The sequence below is a fragment of the Arvicola amphibius genome, chromosome 4 (genome assembly GCF_903992535.2).
Source record: "Arvicola amphibius chromosome 4, mArvAmp1.2, whole genome shotgun sequence".
NCBI lineage: Eukaryota > Metazoa > Chordata > Mammalia > Rodentia > Cricetidae > Arvicola > Arvicola amphibius.
The window spans coordinates 104802422-104822244 of NC_052050.1; the positions used below are offsets into that span (position 1 = coordinate 104802422).

General features: G+C 49.2%; 1 protein-coding gene across 4 annotated transcripts in view; it reads left to right on the plus strand.

The window, feature by feature from the left end:
* Ell (elongation factor for RNA polymerase II) overlaps window positions 1-19823 on the plus strand; it is a 44494-nt gene that overhangs the window by 21072 nt on the left and 3599 nt on the right. For 2 of the 4 annotated variants that reach the window (XM_038327476.1, XM_038327478.1), the window contains exons 2-6: window positions 6875-6922; window positions 14685-14806; window positions 14944-15107; window positions 16684-16949; window positions 18789-18913. In XM_038327476.1, coding sequence (XP_038183404.1) covers window positions 6875-6922; window positions 14685-14806; window positions 14944-15107; window positions 16684-16949; window positions 18789-18913 — 725 coding nt within the window. The remainder of the gene's footprint in view (window positions 1-6874; window positions 6923-14684; window positions 14807-14943; window positions 15108-16683; window positions 16950-18788; window positions 18914-19823) is intronic. The other 2 variants (XM_038327475.1, XM_038327477.1) reach the window with 1 other exon arrangement.

A 19823-nucleotide genomic window follows, 5' to 3' on the forward strand; every position in this document is an offset into this window, starting at 1 on the left:
GAATCAGGAGTTTGAGACCCTTCTTTAAAAATGAAACAGGAAAAAAATAAACAAGAAAGTTAGGACATCCAGAACAGGAGCCACCCACGTGGGATAACGGTGCCCTAGAGCCAGAGCATAGGCCCCAGATTCACCTGGGCAGTGGGCCCAGCACTTAAGCTCTTGGTGCTGCCCTTTGGTTTTGTGTGTAATATATGTAAAGATGACTGAAGGTGGTGGGCACACTGTCCATCCCGGCAGGTGGGAGCTGATGCAGGAGGATCAAGGGATTGGGCCCACCATGGTTAAATAGCAAAACTCTTGACTTTAAAAACCAAAAAGGAGAGCTGGGTGTGGTGGTGCACGCCTTTAATCCCAGCTCTCAGGAGGCAAAGGTGGGTGGATTTCTGAGTTCGAGGCCAGCCTGGTCTACAGAGCAAGTTCTGGGACAGCCAGGACTACACAGAGATAACCTGTATTGAAAAAACAAAAAAGGAAAAAAATAAAAGCTAGGGTTTGTTAATACACACCTGCCTTCTTGGCACTCTAGACACAGGAGCAGGAGGATTGGTGAACGCTGGAGGCTGCCCTGGTGTAGGTAGTGAGTTCCAGGTTAGCAAAGCCTTACAGAGCTACAGACTGCAGCACCACATACTCAGGCATGGGGCAGAAGACCAACAGTTCCCAGTCATTCCCAGCTACATTGTAAATTGAGGCAGGCCAGAAATGTGTGAGAACTGCTTACAAGAAAAAGAAATTCCAGCTGGGCAGTGGTGGTACACACTTTAATCCCAGCACCCAGGAGGCAGAAGCAGGCGGATCTCTGAGGTCGAGGACAGCCAGAGGAACACAGAAAAACACTGTCTCAAAAAAGGGGGGTGGGGAGGAATCTAGTGTCCCTGTAGAGAGTGGCAGAAATTAAAGTAACAGTCACAGGAAGGATGCTAGAAGGGACTGCCTCTGCTTCAACCCAGTGACACTGACCCAGGACAGGACAGGTTTTGGTGGTGGAGCTCCCAGGTCAGAGGATTTGTTACACAACTACAGATCGCATGCACTGTGTGACTCCGTGAACACTTCAGAAAAGACATTCACGGGGACAGAAAATGACTTTGAGGAGGCTTGACATCAGGACTGGGCTCTGGGTAGCCATGTGCTTGAGCTCTTCTGCCCAAGGCTGTGCAGGAGGGTGGTGGTTCCTGCTGGGTCCCTCCTTGAGTTAGACGAACGTACCTACCGTGAGTGAGGTCCCTAAGTGCATCAGGCTCAGCAGTTTGCCTTCTCTGTTTGACCGGCTCAGGTGGCAGCGCCGCAGCTGTGGGCCTGGTTCCCAAGCTCTAGTCATTCACACAGAGGCACTGTTCCCACCAGGGTCCACAGCTTTGGCGACCACACTCATCCTGCCAGGAAACCAAAGGAGAATTCCTTAGCAGCATTGCCCAACAGGCTGGGCTTTACTGGAAAGGGGAGGTCTCTGGCTAGAGCTCAGCCCCTTCAGCCTTCCCTCTGAGAGGATAGCCTGTGGCCTGGTGCCTCAGGACTGCTAGGAGAAGGGATCCACACCCTCCTTTCCCTGGTCTTCTGTCCTGGATGAGGAGTAGGATGTGGGTGGGTGCGGGGACAGTGCTCAGCAGGGTTAACATAAAAGCTGTGAAGCTCCTGGCTCCAGGAAAGGGCACAGCGTGCTCTGCCACCCTCACCTAGCATTGTCTGGCTCTAGATATGACCCATCCGTCACATATCTGGTCTTCTAACTTGCTGCATAGGCAAGGATGACCTGATCTCTTGCCTCCGCCTCTCAAATGCTGGGATTACAGGCGTGTGCCACCATATGTAGTTTATTGGGTGCTGGGGGTGGAGTCCAGGGCCTCATACCTGCTAGGTTTGTCCTCTACCAGTTGAACTCCAGCCCCTTCACCTGTCCTTCTCCTTCACCCTCCTCCCCTCTTTGTGAATCAGGGTCTCACCTATGATCCACAATGATCCTATGGCAGCCACCAGGAAGCCTGGACACTAACACTCTGTCCTTTCGCTCAGTGAAAGGGTCACAGTCTTTCTTCCCCTAAAATTTCAAGGTGGGTCAGGACGCTAGCTAGCTTCCCTCTGGACCTTCCCGGGTGCTGAGTGTGAGCACCTTCTCCCCCACCCCCAGCTCTCAGTGGTCAGTTGAGCCTCAGCCACACTCTGTAAACTGTCCCCTGCCTTAGGGCATGCACAAACATTTCCTGTTGCTTCACCCTAGCTGTTCTCTAGAGATGGAGAGGATTCCAGGCCCTGTGTCCTGATGTTTGCCTTTGGGGTACAGGCATGGGGGTGGGGTAAGGGTATCTTGGAACCAGCCTCACCCATTCCCACTACCATCCCCTGTCCCAGGAATCCAGGAATGGGTCAGTGCTTAGGGCATCCAGGCCCAGTGTCCAGGGCACTCATGTCACTGCCTATAGGATCTGAAGTCAACTAGCTCTCAGCCTCTTCTCAGTGTGGACCCTGCTGGTGCTATCAGCCAAATACAGTGGCCATGCCAATCCTCTGCCTCACAGCTGTGTCCTCTGTCCCCAAAGAATATGACCATTGCTGCTGCCTGCCCACAGCACATAGTCAAGCTTGTTAACCCGATAGGACCAGGCAGGGTGTCTTCTCCAATCAACCCTAGGGATAGTGATTCCTTAGCCACATAGCTTCCCCAGTACCCACCAGGGCCCTCAGGCCACTAGTGACCTCCCACATGTACTGGGAGCCAGTCTAGAAATTGCTAAGATCTCAGGAAGTGTCACACCTGCTATCACCTGGCTCATAGGACTTTATTTCTTGCTGTGGAGGTGGTACCACAAACTATAGGACTTTGAAGGCAGCAACCCTGGACTGCAGCGGGGCAGGTCCCTGCCAGGATAGTCCACCATCCTACACTTTCGGTCACTGTTCACTCACACAGGCAGGGCCCTGGAGGCAGGAGCTAATGCAGATGCTATGCTGCTTACTGACTTGCTCCCCATGGCTTGCTCAGCCTGCTTTCTTATAGAACCCAGGACCACCAGCCCAGGGTATGGACCTCCATGGGCTGGGCCTTCCCAAACCAATCACTAATTAAGAAAATGCCCTATGGGTTTTTCTAAAGTCCAGTCTCATGGGACATTTTCTCAGTTGAGGCTCCCTCTTCAGATGACTCCAGCTTGTGTCAAATAGACATAAAACTAGCCAGCACTTGCCCCTTTGTCAGCTTGACACATCCAAACACGTTACTGTTCAGTCATAACCTTTCCCCAAGTTCACATGTTAATATAAACATTACAACATAAATACTCAATTTTTAAAGCCCCACATCTTTAAAAAGTTCAGTTTCTTTAAAATAGACAGTCTCGTTTAAAAATCCAATTTTTTTTTAAAATTCAGAGTACCTCAACTGTGGTCTTTTGTAAAATCAGAAATAAAGTCTTACTTCAGGAGGGAAGAACCCAGGCACAGCCACAATCAAATCAAAGTCAAAGCAAACTCCTACTGTATAAATAACTCAGTATCCGGCCAGGTGGCAGCACACACCTTTAATCCCAGCACTCTGGAGGCAGCGGTTGGCTTTGTGAGTTCGAAACCAGCCTGGTCTACAGAGTGAGTTCCAGGACAGCCAGGGCTACAGAGCAACCTTGTCTTGAAAAACAACAACAAAAATAATAATAAAAAAAATAACAACAACTCAGTATCCAGTGTCTGGGGGGTCACTTCTCTGGCTCTGCCCTGTGGCTCCACGTGGGCACACAGCCTCCCAGACTCCAGCAGCTCCACTCCCCACTGCTGTTCACCTTGTTGGTCTTCCCATGGTACTGTCATCTCCACAATGCTGGAGTCTCTGCTGCAACTGGGCTGCACTGTCACCAACAAACTCTCCTGGGCTCTCTTCTGGGACTCCTGTCCTGCTACACAGTGTCTGTTGAGCCTCGTCTGTTCCCCGTGACCTTCCAGACCAGCACCACCTGGTGACTCCTACACTATCAAATCTGGATGCTAACAGGAGGTACAACATTGGGAACATAACTTCTGCATGCTGACCCTGGGGAAACACAGGCATGGCCTTCTCTTGCCACCAAATAGCAACCGTCACTCACTGCCCAGATTGGGATAGGATTGGTGCTGGAGCTGCCTCGGTACTCAGCAGCCTGAATCCCAGAGAGCTATGCCCCTTCTGACTGAAACCAGCCCAGGGGGCGGAGCTTCTACAGAATCCAGGTTATCCCCTCAGGACCAGGAGGGTTGATGGGATGTGGTAGGAGTGGGTGGTTTAGAACACAGGACACCCTTGGAGAAACCTAACTCCTCAGGCCTCTCAAGGCCTTTGAGCCTGTGCTTAGCTTTGATGTGAGGCACCTGTTGTCCTTCATGTGGCCTGGCTGCACTGTCCAGGACAGTGGACTCCAGCCTGGCTCCTAGGTTTCTACACAAGACCACTTGCTGGACTAGTGACGGGCACTAGCAGGGTAGCTCAGCCTGGTCACCTGTCTTCTGATACTGACTCACCCAGTGGGCCTTCAGCTGCCAGATAAATGGGCCAAGGCCACGGTGAACAGCTGTGGTCCTCGGTTTGTTGTGGAACACCAGCAGCACCCCTCCTGATCTGGCTTTATTAACCTGATTTTTCTCTGTGGGTCACTGTGACCTTGTGACAGGTGTGGGTTGTGGCACTTTGCCCAGAGGCTATTGGCTTTTGAGGCAAGGTTTTGCCCTGCAACCCAGGCTGACTTGAGACTCCCCATCCTGCCTCAGCCTTCCTCACTGATGTACGCACCACCATGCGTACCTTGTTCCATCCATGCCTGTCTAACCCTGTGGGAGCTGCAGTCAAATGACGGGTCTGAGTAGTGAAGATTCCTTATTGACATGAAAGCCCAGCCTGTATGGCTGGGAGCCTAGGTTTGTGAAAACAGCCAGGTCACATGGGAACAGACACTTGAGGTCAGCCTTCCCTGGTCTGAGGAAGGCTGAGCTCCTGGGCTACGCTGTCCCTGTCTACAGGACAGCTGTAGGAGAATGCGCAGCCAGGAAGTTTACAGGTCAAGGGGAGTGTTTGCATGGCCATAAGGCCACTCTCAGAGCTGGCCCCTTATCTGTCACCCACGACTCCATGCATGTCGTGGAGGATGTGTTTTTTTCTGTCTTGTCCTTTGGTAGATCCCTGTGTTCTGCTTCTGCACTGACCTCTAGAGAACTTGGCCCTAGGGGTGGATGTGCGCCAGGCTGTACCTGCTGTTCCTCCTGGGCCCAGTGCCACAAGGCCACCTAACCTTTGCTCTGAGTGGCTCTTGTGTCTTTCAGAGGCTTCTTTTAACCTGTCTTTCTGTTTATGGTAAGATACGGCCCCAGTGACAGTCCAAGCATGTGTACAAATCCTGAAAAAAAGTGGAAGGATAATGAGTGGTACTTCCCCTTGCTCCCTAATCCAAAGAAACATCTACACAGGCAAGCAGTGCACAGAGGTGGCTCCCATACAGTGAGTGACTGATGAGGGATTTTATTTTTTGATTTTTTTTTCAATCAGGGTATCACATAGCCCAGGCTGGCCTTAAACTTCATATATAGCCAAAGATGACTCCAGGCTCTACCTCGTTCTCCTGTAAGCTGGGACTCACTCACACAGCATGTGGCCATGGGAGCCAAGGTCACATCCAGGTCACATTCTGCTTTTGGATGGCTTTACCAGTTGGCCCTTAAACCTCAAAAGTGTGAGCTTTGGCTGTAAATTCTCCCATTGTCCTTGGTGTGGCACACCAAAGTGTGCGGTGGTGCTGGGGTTGACTCAATGACAAGTGTGCACTGGGGTGCCCAGCATCACACAAGATCAAAGAACCCTACCACCCTAATACAGCGTGTGGGTATGTGGTTCTTCCCTGGGAGAGGATGTGGGTTGTCAGACTGTGGCTTTGTCTTCTCAGCACCTGTCATTGGCCCTGAGGACATGCCACCACTGGTAGGAGATTGGTTGTGGTGTGGTCATGACCCCTCTGCAGGGAGCTCACCTGTGTCTTCAGCACAGCACCCTCATGCATGCTGGGTGTTCTGTGACTGGCTGAGCAACTGACCTGGTTGTGAGCAGCTGGCGCTGTGGGTCATCTCTGGAGAGCAAAGAGGGCCCAAGGCATGGGGTTCTGCAGACAAAGCGACCCTCACCGCTTTGTAGGACCACAGGCCACCTCACCCCGCCCCACCTGCCCCTTGACTGGCTGCTCCTGCCATGCCAGCTGGTAGCTCTGGTTCTGGCTCTGGCCCAGTGTGCAGTGCCCCCTCGGTCCCCAGGCCTGCCCTGCAGTAGAGTCATTGGCACTGCAGCTATGCATCATCTCCTTGTCTAGGGGAGAAGTGGAGGGGGCAGGAGCCTGCAGACAGCTGCATCCCTGAGAGAAGGTGGCCTGGACCCAGTGGGCTCAGGAGCAGATTGGAGACTGGGGGATGTGGTCATCCTGCTCTGGGCTGAAGCCCTCAGTGCAGGTCTCCTGTGGCGGCCACTACCCAGACATGGCTCTAAAGGACTTGACAGGTGTCCTCACCCAGCAGCGGGAGGCACAGGGGACGGTTTGGAGGATCCTGTAACTGGTAGCACACCCTGGGCTGAGGACTGTGATCTGCTCCACAGAGGCCACAGTGCGCTAAGCTCCGCCTGTTCTCTGCTCCCAGGGAGTCAGCCTTGGACAGCACCAAGGCTCCTGACCTGGAGTCCAGCCCCTCCCCTCCCTGTTGCTGGCTGCCCATGTCTCAAGGCTCTGCTTCTGTGACTTTGTCTCTGGCAGTTGGAACTCCTACTGACCCTTCAAAACCCTTTGGGTCTCTGAATGTGCTTTGTGCTCTGACCCTGTGTATCTGGAAGGATATGGATTTTATGCCCATTGAAGCTTTCCCTTTTGTTCTCTTGTAGGATTCTGTGTCACTGAGACCATCCATCCGATTTGAAGGAAGCCAAGGAGTGAGTGTTTCCTGTCCTGACATACACATGGGCTGTGGAAGAGGGTGGCCCCAAACTGGACCCTGAACCCAGGGAAGGCCATGTGTGAGAACAGGGTGACCATCTCACAGTGACCCTTGGGATGCCCTCTCATGGGTGGACACCATTCTAGCCCCCAGGGAGAACTTGTGTGTGGTGTTTCAGATAGGAATGCTTCCATGGAAATTCTTCCACCCCCAACCAACTTGCAGTTCTGGGGAGGGAGCCCAGGGCCTCCTCCGTGCCAGCCCAGGCAAGTGTCTCACGGCTTAGCTACATTATCAGGCCTCTGTTGTGCTCACTGTCCTGTTGCAGTGAGGAGACTCATGGCCGAGGCAGCTCTTAGAATGCATTTAACTGGGGACTGGCTTATAGTTTGAGAAGCTGAGTCCATTATCCTCCTAGTCAAGAGCATGGTGGCACACAGGGAGCTGGAGAAGTGGCTGAGAGTTCTACTTCCTGATCCATATGGAGAGAGAGGGGCTCTGGGTTTGGTATGGGCTTTTGAAACCTCACAGCTTACACCCCCTACCCCCATGACACACTTTCTCCAACAGGGCCACACCCCCTAATCCTCCTAATTCTTTCAAACAGTTCCACTCCCTGGTGACTAAGCATTCAAATATATGAACCTGTGGTACTGTTCTTATTCAGCTACTACATCCTCTTTCTAGGTCCCACCAGCCAGCTCCCAAATAGCAACCCAGAGACTTATTGTGAAGGCTTGGCTTTTAGTACTTGGACTTGTTGTCAACAACTAGTATAACTAACCCAAGATTGTATTAATCTACGTTCTACTACATGGCTTTTACCTCTGTCCCATTCTTTGTGTCTTTCTTGCACCTAGATTAATGTCCTACTTTCTCTCTCCCTGCCCACAAGTCCTGCCTATACCTCTTGCCTAGCTCTTGACCATTCAGTTCTTTATTAAACCAACCACAGAAATATATCTTAACACAGCATACAAATATCCCACAACATTTCCCCTTTTTGTCTTAAGTAAAATGGGAAGATTTTAACTCTAACATAGTAAAAGCGTATACAATAAGAACAATTATCAGATAAGAATTACGTTCACAATATTTCATTCCATTTGTAGTTGGCAAATGTAGAAAAAGCACTGTATTTTCTTTTCTATCATAGTCCAAAGTTTCAAACCATTCTCTATCATAACTTGTATTACCATCCTAAAAATATCTTCTTAGATAAACGACTTAAGCTTTTATGTTTATGTTTCTGAACCTTATAAAGTTTACATCTCTAATATAAACTCCTTTTCTGAAATTGGTAACAAGGAAAATTGTAATTACAACTATCTAGTCTTCAGCCCCATCAAAGATTTGAAAAGGATACAATATTATCTGAGTAAACAGGAAGTGTTGCACAAACAACTTTCTAATCTAAGAAACAACAGAGATATCTGGCTGCCTGGACAGTCACCCAAAGTTCTTCTCCATCTTGGATATCCATCTTGGATCTACAGGCCTAGAATATCTGACAGACATTTCCATGAAGCAGGTATTTTGAAGGACTGTCCTACCCTGTCTTGACAAAGTTCTGCAGTCAGAACTTTTATGTCCTGCTTGTTCAGTATGTATTGCATACTGTCAGCAGTTAGAGACAAGGACAGTTTCTTGCCCAGTGGCTAACTGTAGCACAATTAATAAAAACCCAGAGACAGAAATTGGGGTTCAACCTGAAGATCAGAAAAGCAAAGCAGCCAGCTACTGGCTCTTACCTCTACCTCAGTCTGAAATGGTGATCCTGCCTCCAGGAATCTCAGAATGAGACTACGTCTGAGAGCTGTCTCCTCCTGGTTTATAATCTGCCTCCCGAGTGCTGGGATTAAAGGCGTGCGCCACCACCGCCCGGCCCGATTTCTGTATGTTGAACCATCCCTGCATCTCTGGGATGAAGCTGACTTGATCATGGTGGATAATGTGTTTTTGGATTCAGTTTTGCCAGTATTTTTGCATCAGTGTTCATTAGTGAGATTGGTCTGTAACTCTCTTTGTTAGTAATGACTTTCTGTGGTTTGGGTATCGGTAATTGTAGCCTCATAAAAAGAGTTTGGTGGGCTGGAGAGATGGCTCAAAGGTTAAGAGCATTGTCTGCTCTTCCAAAGGTCCTGAGTTCAATTCCCAGCAACCACATGGTGGCTCACAACCATCTGTAATGGGGTCTGGTGCTCTCTTCTGGCCTGAAGGCATACACACAGACAGAATATTGTATACATAATAAATAAATAAATATTTAAAAAAATATACCTATAAAAAGAGTTTGGTAATATTCCTTCTGTTTCTATTGTGTGGAACAATTTGAGGAGTATTGATATTAGTCTTTCTTTGAAAATCTTGTAGAATTCTGAGGTGAAACCTCCTGGGCTTTTTTGGTTGAGAGACTTTTGATGACTGTTTCTATTTCTTCAGCAGTTATACGTCTGTTTTATTTGCTTATCTGGTCTTGATTTAATTTTGGTAAGTGATATTTATCCAGAAAGTTGTCCATTTCCTTTAAGTTTTCCAATTTTGTGGAGTATAGGTTTTTGAAATATGTCCTGATGATTCTCTGTATTTCTAATGATTCTCTGTATTTCTTCCATGTCTATTGTTTGTTTTTTTAAAATATTTATTTATTATATATACAACATTTGGCCCCATGTATGGCTGCAGACCAGAAGAAGTCACCAGATCTCATTACAGATGGTTGTGAACCACCATGTGGTTGCTGGGAATTGAACTCAGGACCTCTGGAAGAGCACTCAGTGCTCTTAACCCCTGAGCCATCTCTCCAGCCCCTTCCATGTCTATTGTTATGTCCCCTTTTTCATTTCTGATTTTGTTAATTTGGATATTCTCTCTCTCTGCCTTTTGGTTAGTTTGGATAAACGTTTGTCTGTTTTATTGATTTTCTGTAAGAACCAACTCTTTGTCTCATTGATTCTTTGTATTGCTTTCTTTGTTTCTATTTTGTTGATTTCAGCTCTCACTTTGATTATTTCCTGCCATCTAGTTCTCTTTGGGTGAGTTTGCTTCTTTTTGTTCTAAAGTTTTCAAATGTTCTATTAATTCACTAGTGTGGGATTTTTTTTCCAGCTTCTTTATATAAACATTTAGTTCTATGAATTTTCCTCTTAACACTGTTTTCATTGTGTCTCATAAATTTGGGTATGTTGTGTGATCATTTTCATTGAATTTTAGGAAGCCTTTAATTTTCTCTATTTCTTTCTTGACCCATTGACTCATTTCCATGAGTTTGTGGGTTTTCTGGAATTAGTGTTGCTGTTGAATTCTTATTTTAAACCATGTTGATCTGATAAGATACATGGGGTTATTCCAATTTTTTGGTATCTGTTGAGGTTTGCTTTGTTACCATGTATGTGGTCAATTTTTGAGAAGGTTCCGTGAGGTGCTGAGAAGAAGGTATATTCTTTTTTGTTTGGATGGAATATTCTATAGATGTCTGTTAAATCCATTTGAGTCATAACATCTGTTAGTTCTCTTATTTCTGTTTTTTTTTTTTTTCTGACAGACCTGTCCAGTGGTGAGAGTGGAGTGTTGAAGTCTCCCACTATTAGTGTGTGTAGTTTAATGTATGATTTAAGCTTTAGAAGTGTTTCTTTTGCATAGGAGGGTGCCCTTGTATTTGGAGCACTGATGTTCAGTATTGAGATCTCCTCTTGATGGATTTTTCCTGTGACTAATATGAAATGTCCTTCTTTGTCTCTTTTGATTGATTTTAGTTTGAAGTCTATTTTGTTAGATATTAGGATAACTATACCACTTGTTTCTTAGGTCCATTTGATTGGTATATTTTTTCCCAACCCTTTACTCTGAGACAGTGTCTGTCTTTGAGGTTGAAATGTATTTCTTTTATGCAGCAGAAGGATGGATTCTGTTTTTGTATCCAATTTGTTAGCCTGTGCCTTTTTTTTTTTTTTTTTTTTTTTTTTTTTTGGTTTTTCAAGACAGGGTTTCTCTGTAGCTTTGGAGCCTGTCCTGGAACTAGCTCTTGTAGACCAGGCTGGCCTCGAACTCACAAAGATCCACCTGCCCCTGCCTCCCGAGTGCTGGGATTAAAGGCGTGCGCCACCACCGCCCAGCTAGCCTGTGCCTTTTTATAGGTGAGTTGAGTCCATTTATATTAAGGGATATTAATGACCAGTTATTGCTCTCTCCTGTTAATTTAGTTTTTGTTGTTGGTGATGTTAATTTGTGTGTTTTCCTCTTTTGGGATTTGCTGCTTTGAGATCATCAATTGTCTGTGTTTTGTTGGTGTAGCCATCTTCCTTGGGTTGGAGTTTTCCTTCTAGTACTTTGTGTATGGCTGGGTTTGTGGCTAGGTATTGGTTATATATGGTTTCGTATCTTGTTTTGTCCTTCTTTGGTGACAGTTTTGCTGGGTATAGTAGTCTGGGCTGGCATCCATGGTCTCTTCTTAATGTCTGCATAGTGCTTGATCACAACCTTCTGGCTTTTATTGTCTCCAGTGAGAAGTCAGCTGTAATTCTGATAGGTCTGCCTCATGTTACTTGGCCGTTTTCCTTTGTGGCTCTTAATATTCTTTCTGAATTCTGTATGTTTAGTGTTTTGATTATTATGTGGGGAGGAGACAGGTTTTTTGTTTGTTTGTTTTGGTCTAGTCTGTTTGTTGTTCTGTAAGCTTCTTGTATCTTCATAGGCATATCTCTCTTTAGGTTGGGAATGTTTTCTTCTATGATTTTATTAAATATATTTTCTGTGCTTTTGAGTTGAACTTTGCCTTCTTCTATACCTATTATTCTTAGGTTTGGCCTTTTCATTGTATTCCATATTTCCTGGATATTTTGGGTCAAGCTTTTGTTAGATTTAATGTTTCTGTTGACTGATGAGTCTATTTCCTCTATTGTATCTTCAGCTCTTGAGATTCTGTCTTCCATCTCTCGTATTGTGCTGTTTATGCTTGCATTTGTGGTTCCTGATTTTTTTTCATGATCTCTGTTTCTATAATTCCCTCAGCTTCTGTTTTCTTTATTTTGTCTATTTCAGTTTTCAAGTCTTGAATAGTTTCTTTCATATGTTTAATTGCTTTTTCTTGGTTGTCTTTAAGGGATTTGCTGATGTCTTCCAATTTTTTGTCTTTTTCTCCATTTCTTTGAGGGAATTTCTCATTTCCTCAAACATTGTCCTGAAGTTATTTTGTAGGTCATTTTCTTCTGCTTCATCTATATTTGGTTGTTCAAGTCTTGCTGTTGTAGAGTCTTTAGGTTTTACTGGTTTCGTGTTGCTCTTTGTGGTGTTGCATGTGTTCTTACCTTGTCTACTGCTCTTTTCCTGTAATAGGTGTGGTTGGGGCTGTCTGTGATTCTGTTGATTAATCTTCTAGGTGTCAGTAAATCTAAGGCTCAGATGGTTGTTCCTCATGGTACAGTCAGTGCCATCGTTCTAGTTACCCCATTGGTCACTACGTGTTCCTGGGGGTCGCTTAGCGCTCCTGGGGTTTTCTCTTCTCCCATGTAGTTTGCTGTCTCAGACCTGTTCTAGCCTAGGTTGTTAGCTCAGACCTGTTTCTGTAAATGTCACTGGTCTGGATCTGCTCCTGAGGAGGTCCCTGGTTTGGGATTGTCCTGCAAAAGTCTCTGGCTTCAATCTTCTCCCTCGGAGTTCCCAGGCTCGGGTGTGCCCAGCCCTGCAGAGGATGTGGCTCAGGCTTACTCTCTCAGAGGTCCCAGACTCATGCTCGGACCTGCAGAGGTCCCAGCTCAGGCCTAGTTCCTAGGAAGTCCCAGACTCACTCCCAGACCCGCAAGGGGTCCAGGCTTAGTTCTACTCCCTCGAAGGTCTCAGATTCCTGCCCGGACCTGCAGTGGTCTCTGGCTCCTGCCTACTGCTCAGTAGTTGCTCCTCTGTACCTGTTCCTATGGAGTTCGCTGTCTTAGGTCTGCTCCAGCCCAGGTTGCTGGCTGAGTCCTGCCTCTGCAAATGTCCTGTGGAGCTTGCCTTCTCAGGCCCGCTCTGGCCCAGGTCGCTCAAAACATTTTTTAACTGTTAACCTGCCACTCAACTTAGTTTCCATGGAAGACCCCTTTTCCCCTCCCACCAATCATCTTGAACCAAGATTATAATGAGAGGTGAAAGGGTTTTGGGTGAGGCCTGGGTCCCCAGGCACTCTTGAGTGAGCTTCACCCACCTCACCAGGCTCTTTGCCTGAAATGCTGAACTTAGGTTACCTGCACACCTCAGACAACCTAGAGCCAGGCTGAAGCTGGTCACTAGGACTGCAGCTTACGTTACAGGTGCCAGACATACTGCCTGCCATTTGAGACATCAGCAGGCTCTGAGCTACACGTTAGGGCAGCTTAAGCATTAACTGCGGAGATCCAGCTCCCTGGACCTTTGAGCCCTGGCCTCATGCCCTGCCCATCACCTCTACCCTAGCCTGGCTGTCGTGATTGACATGGTTCCAGCTCCCTGTATGCTCTGTCCCCAGAGGTGCAACACTCCTTTTCTCACCCAGAGGGACCCCCTGCAGGCTCAGTCAGAGACCCCAGCATTGAGTAGCACCTGGGACCTGCATGAGACTTTTCATCTGTGTACTGCAGGACCTTGAGCTCAGGCTGCCAGCCCTGTATGATGTCATGTACAAAGAGCCCAACTCCTTGGCTGTGGCATCAGCCACATGCAACTCAGGGCTTGTGTCAGTGGAATGTCAGCTATTGCCTAAGCTGGGAGTATGTGTCAAGGAGAGGTGGCGTGGAGGCCCTTGCAGTTCCCTGAGCCCACAGTCAGGACCTCGGCAGACGGCATGAGTCTGGGCAGGATGCAGAAGAGAGTGTGCATATATGTGGCTATGTGTGAGTGTTGTGCATGCACATTTGAGGCTGTATGCTTGTGCGCTCCTCACAGCCTGCGTGAGTGGTAAGAGGCAGGCCAGGGTTGGACACCTCAGAGGCTGAGTGCAGACCACTGTGCCCCTCTTCAGACGGTCAGTGGGTGCAGTACTCGTCTGCAGCATTCCTGAGGCTTTGAGTTCATCATGTGCCAGGAAAACCAGGTGTAGTGCACACTTGTCTCCCCAGTCCTGAGGAGGTAGGGTCAGGACAGTCAGGAGTTCAAGGGCAGCCTAGGCCAAATTGTGAATTTGAGATCGGGCTAGGCTAGAGCCCCTGTCTCCGAAAACAAACACATTTGAGCTGGACAGTGGTGATAACACACACCTGTAGTCCCAGCACTCGGGACATCAGAGGCAGGTGAATATCCTTGAGTTCAAGGCCAACCTGGTCTACACAGCAAGTTCCAGAATAATCAGAGGTGTCACACAGAGAAACCCTGTCTCCAAAAACCACACACAAAACAGAAACCCCATATTTGCATTAAGGCAAATGCAGGCAGTGGGGCCTTTGAGGTTTGGTTGCTGACGTGCAGGGCCATAGGATGGAGTTTACACTTCTACAGTCATAAGCTGGTAGAGTGCACGTTGTCCTGTTGGCTGTGGCAGCCGGGGCAGTCTACCTTCATGGAGGGGAATCTGAGGGACTGCTCAGTGATTGGGGTGAGCTCCTGTGCTGCCTAAGTCTGGCAAGAGGGTAAGGATGAGTGACCATCATGTCCCTTCATGCCAGGGGGTGCCATAGAGGAAGATGCCCACACGTCTTGTGCAGGCTGCACATTGACAACCAGTGAATGGTCTCTGTGAGGAGTGAGTACTGACTTGTGCTGCAGCCTCTCCGTGCTAAAGACCACAGTAACACTCCCTCTCCCCACAGCACATCTCCATACCCCAGCCTGACTGCCCCGAGGAGGTGCGGGCCTTCTCCTTCTACCTCTCCAACATTGGCCGAGACAGCCCTCAGGGCAGCTTTGACTGCATCCAACAATATGTCTCCAGGTAAGACTACCTGCCCTCAGGCACCTTGGGACCCTAAAACTACTATAGCTAGACTGCTGCCTGTTCCTGTGGTGCTGAGGCTGGCTCAGCATGGCTCAGGTGGCACCCTAATGGTGACATTTCCTCTTGTTGTGCAGCCATGGGGATGTTCACTTGGACTGTCTGGGCAGCATCCAGGATAAGGTCACAGTGTGTGCCACTGATGACTCCTACCAGAAGGCTCGGCAGAGCATGGCGCAGGCAGAGGAGGAGACTCGGAGCCGAAGTGCCATTGTCATTAAGGCTGGAGGCCGCTATATGGGTGAGTGGCAAGAGGGCTGCTGGGGCTGGGGCAGGGTGTTGGAGTATAGGGGCTATGGCTACAGGTGACAGGTGAGCCTCAAGTAGGACAGGGACCCTGGGCCAGCCGTCCTCTCCAAGTCTGTGGCCTTGGTGACCTTTATCAGAGAGGTACAGTTGTCCCCAGCCACTCCTCCAAAGGGTACTGTGGCCACAAGCTGCAGACTGGGAGGTGGGTGAGTTCGGCCTCCTGAGAACAACCCAGCAATGGGACAGCACCAGGCAGTCCCAGGGAGGGAGGAAGGGCCTTGTTTTCTCTGCGTGGTTTTTTTATGTTTAAAGTAATGCATGTATTTCTAATATGCAAGTGGAACCTGCTCGGCTGTGTACTCAAGTGCATGCTAGTTGGTGAACGCCTTCCTGGGCAGGCTGTTTCTCAGGAGCTTAGCATTTTTAGTTGCCTTTGGGTTTCATGCAGAACCGCAGCCTTGTGTTTTTCCCTGTTTGCTTATCATATGTAGTGACTCTGAGGCCAGCCTGGTCCACTGGAGACTCTGTCTTAGAGCCAGGACCCAGGTTTGGTTTCTAGCACCCAAGTGTCGGCTCTTAGCGCCCTCTACTGGCCCCCTTGGCCATTGCACACATGTGCTCATACATACAGGTAAAACGCTCGTACATATAGAAATAAATACGTGTCTATTTGATAATAGAATTAAGAGCTGGAATTTCACATTGTTTCCCCCATACTCCACATGTTGTGGGGTGCAGCTTGGCGTGGGTCTTGAGTACAGTGAGCATGGCTAGTCTTCCTCCTGCGTGCCTGTGGTATTGGAGTTCTGAGCTGTCCGTGATGACAGAGACCTCTCCTCAAGGTCAGGATGGGGTGTGCACCCACGTGAACGAAGCTGTGGTCCTGTGGGTACAATTTGGTTAGCAACCTCATCTTGTCACACCTTGTTAAGGTACCATGGTGACTTCTAAGACTCGCTGTTTAACTAGTGGGTGCACTCAGGAGACTGAGGCAAGAGAATGGTGAGTCAGGACAGCCTGGGCTGGGCCTGGAGAGATGGCTGTTCTTCCAAAGATCCTAAGTTCAAGTCCCAGCAACCACCTGGTGCCTATAATGAGATGTGGCTCCCTCTTCTGGCCTACATGCATAAATGCAGGCAGAACACTGTATACATAATAAATAAATGCATCTTAAAAAAAATAGTTGGCGCTACAGTGAGACTTTGTCTCATACCAGACTGAACAAGATTGTGAAGGGAAGGGCCCTCCAGGTGCTGGGTTTGCTGTGTCCTGAAGGGCTGCTCAGGATGGCCTCCTGATGCCTGCACAGCCACAGAGCGCTGGCTGAGGCTGCGGGGCAGCCATGGGGCCTTGAAATCTGCAGAAGCAAGCAGAGCTGGTGCAGGGCACCTGTCAGCCCCGGTGCCTTCTGTCTTTGGGCTGTGACAAGACCCCACATGTTCACAGTTGCTCAGTCTCTCTTGCCTTCTGCTTGCTTTGCTCTGCTATGGACACTGACACTGTTCATGAGTCCTAAACCTGGCACACCCTCTGTCTGCTGCACCCTAACATGCAGGCTCTTATTGCAGGCAAGAAAGTTCAGTTCCGGAAGCCAGCGCCAGGGACAGCTGATGCGGTGCCCTCCCGGAAACGGGCCACCCCCATCAACCTGGCCAGTGCCATCAGAAAGAGCGGTGGGAGCGGAGCCAGCAGTGTGGTGCAGAGGCCCTTTCGAGACCGGGTGCTGCACCTCCTGGCCCTGAGGCCCTACAGGAAGGCTGAGCTGCTGCTGAGGCTACAGAAGGACGGTCTGACGCAGGCAGACAAGGACACCCTGGACAGCCTGCTGCAGCAGGTAGGTGCAGGCCAGCCTGACCACACAAGCTTCCCGACCCCATGGTGGTCTCAGGCCCAGCCTCCTGGGGTGGCGGAAATGTACTGGGTTCTTCCTAGCAGGGCCCACAACAGGCAGTGCCCACAGACCTGTATGGTGTTGTTGCACAGTTTTGGCGGGCGGCTGCTCAGAGCTGTGTCTGTGACTGCTGTTAGCCCTGCACTATCCATGGGAATGTCAGGCACACTTTGGTCATGCCTTCCTGCTGTCCCCACCCACAGTGTTTCCTGGGGCACTGGATGATGAGCATTCTTGCTGACTTTAAGTTACCAGCCAAGGGTGGTGAGATTGCTCACTTGGGAAAGGAGCTTGCTGTCTAGTGATGCTCAGTGGTTAGGATCAGTGTGCTCTTGCAGAGCACCCAGGTTCTGTTCACAGCTGTCTGTAACTCCAGTTACAGGGGATCTTAATCCCTCTTCTGGTCCCTGTGGGCACTAGGCATGCATGTGGTGCAGACACACAAATTCGGGCAAAACTCCCACACATGTGAATTTAAAAAAAAAAAACTGACAGCACCAGACAGACCAGCATAGAGGTGGATTGGGGTGGCCTAGCCCCTGTGCTCTGAGTGACAATATAATATCAAGAATATCACAGACAGCATTTGGGAGCCAGAGACAGGTGGATCTCTGTAAGTTCGAGGCCAGCCTGGTCTACAAGAGCTAGTTCCAAGACAGGCTCCAAAGCTATAGAAAAACCCTGTCTTAAAAAAAAAAAAAAAAAAAAAAAAAAAAGACTCTAACACTCTAACAGAAAGCTCTGGAATCAGAAGAGGTGATGATCACCCTCTACCTCAGCCCATGGAGTTCACATAGATGCAGCATGGGGCTCCCATGGCCTCTGTGGTCAGCCATACCAGGCCTGCTTGACCATAACAAGCTCGACCAGCCTCACTCTGAATGTATGGTGTATCTTGTGTGATAGTGGGACCCCACAGGTACAGAACAGGCCTGTCTTGTCACCCATTGGTCTGGTCCTCCACAGCCTCCACAGGTCTCCAGAGGCCCTGAGCACCTGCAGTGAGGAGGACCAGGGGTGGATAGACCAAAGGAACCAGGTCTGCCCCAGGGCAGGATGCTGGCAGTAATAGCTGGTCAGTGAGACTACATGCCATCATGGAAGAGCCTGTGTATGGGAATGTGTCCATTCTGTGGAGAAGCTGAGTGGCAGGCATGACAGTACAGCATCAGATCTCAGTGCTATCATGAAGTAAACAATTACTCAACCAGTAATAAGGCCTTGCCAGCTTAGCATGCTGGCATACCCGTGATCCCAGCATCCTAAGACAAGAAGTTGTAAGATCAAGGCCAACCTGGGCTACAAGTCAAAGGTTTGTCTCCAAAACCCAGAAAATATAACCCATTCCTCTCAGATCCAGCACACCTCAAGAGTACTTCAGATTGGCACAGCTGAATGGCTGGTGTGTGCATATGCCTCACATTGGCGCCCAGAAAGGCCAGCACAGACGTGGCCTTAGCCCCTTCAGGCCCCTCTGATAAGATGCTCTAAGCCTCAGCTGACAGGCTGGGATGAGTGAGAGAGGACTTCCTGGCTGTCACCATCTGAAATAGGTAGGGGCCTATGAGGGGCTGACCACAGCACACCATGCTGCCCCTCGTTCAAAAGACAGTCTCCACCTTCAGTGTGAGCCGTTGCTCAAGTGCAGGGAAGCTGAGGTAGGACAGCATGAGAACACAGGTGCCATCGCTGCCCATGTCCCTGTAGAGTCCTGTGTTTCCTAAGCACTCACCACCCCAGAGACTATGCAGTGCCAGTCAGTGACAGCTGGATATCCTGCAGGTAGCCAGTGTAAACCCCAAAGATGGCACATGCACACTGCGGGACTGCATGTACAAGGACGTGCAGAAGGACTGGCCCGGCTACTCTGAGGGTGACCAGCAGCTGCTAAAGCGCGTGCTCATGCGGTAAGGTCCTGTGTAAACTTGGGTGGTAGTAGCCTCACTCCCACCCCTTCCAGCCCCAGCCTCAGAGGGCCTTGGACAGGCTTCAGCCTGAAAGATGGCTCACAATCATAGCTGTCCCCAACCAACTGTGCAGGCTCCTGCAGGCCAGGGTGTCCCATCCATGTCCCCATGGCTTCTAATGAGCCTCTTGGGCCCATGGAGTGCATGAGGCAGACTCCAAGAGTGGCACGGTAATTAAATGTTTCCCCTGGTGCTGGTACTGGGAGGGGAATAGCTAATTGATTCTGGAGTGATTTCCCACTGACAGATTCCTATTGATGCCTCAAGGTTAGGGACAGCAGCTTACTCTGGGCTGATCTCCTAGCCTGTGCCTTTGCTAGAGCCTGGGTTCCAAGTGCTTAGAGAGGCTGGGAGGGAACATCTTGACAGAAGCCCTAGCCTTGCCACTCGCCACATACTTCTTTTTTTCTTTCTTTTTTCCTGCCTTCCTGCCTTCCTTTTTTTTTTTTTTTTTTTTTTTTGCCTTTTTTGAGACAGGGTTTCTCTGTGTAGCCCTTGGTGTCCTGGAGCGTACTCTGTAGACCAGGCTGGCCAGGAACTCAAAGATCCGCCTACATCTGCCTCCTGAGTGTTAGGATTAAAGGCATGCACTGCCCAGTTTCTTTTCTTTTTTGAGCCAGGGTCTTACAGGGACAATTCGGGTCTTAGCTTCTGACACACCTCCTTGTCTCCACCATCCACCAGTGCTGGGCTCCCTGAGCCAAGTTGGCCCTCATGTGAGTGTGTGGGCAGGGCCAGCATGAGTGCTGAGCCAGTCAGGGTGTGTGTGTGACACCTTGTCCATAGCAGGACCACATACAGACTTAGAGCTGACACACAGGATGGCCGTTGTGCTAACTGTGGTCCCAGG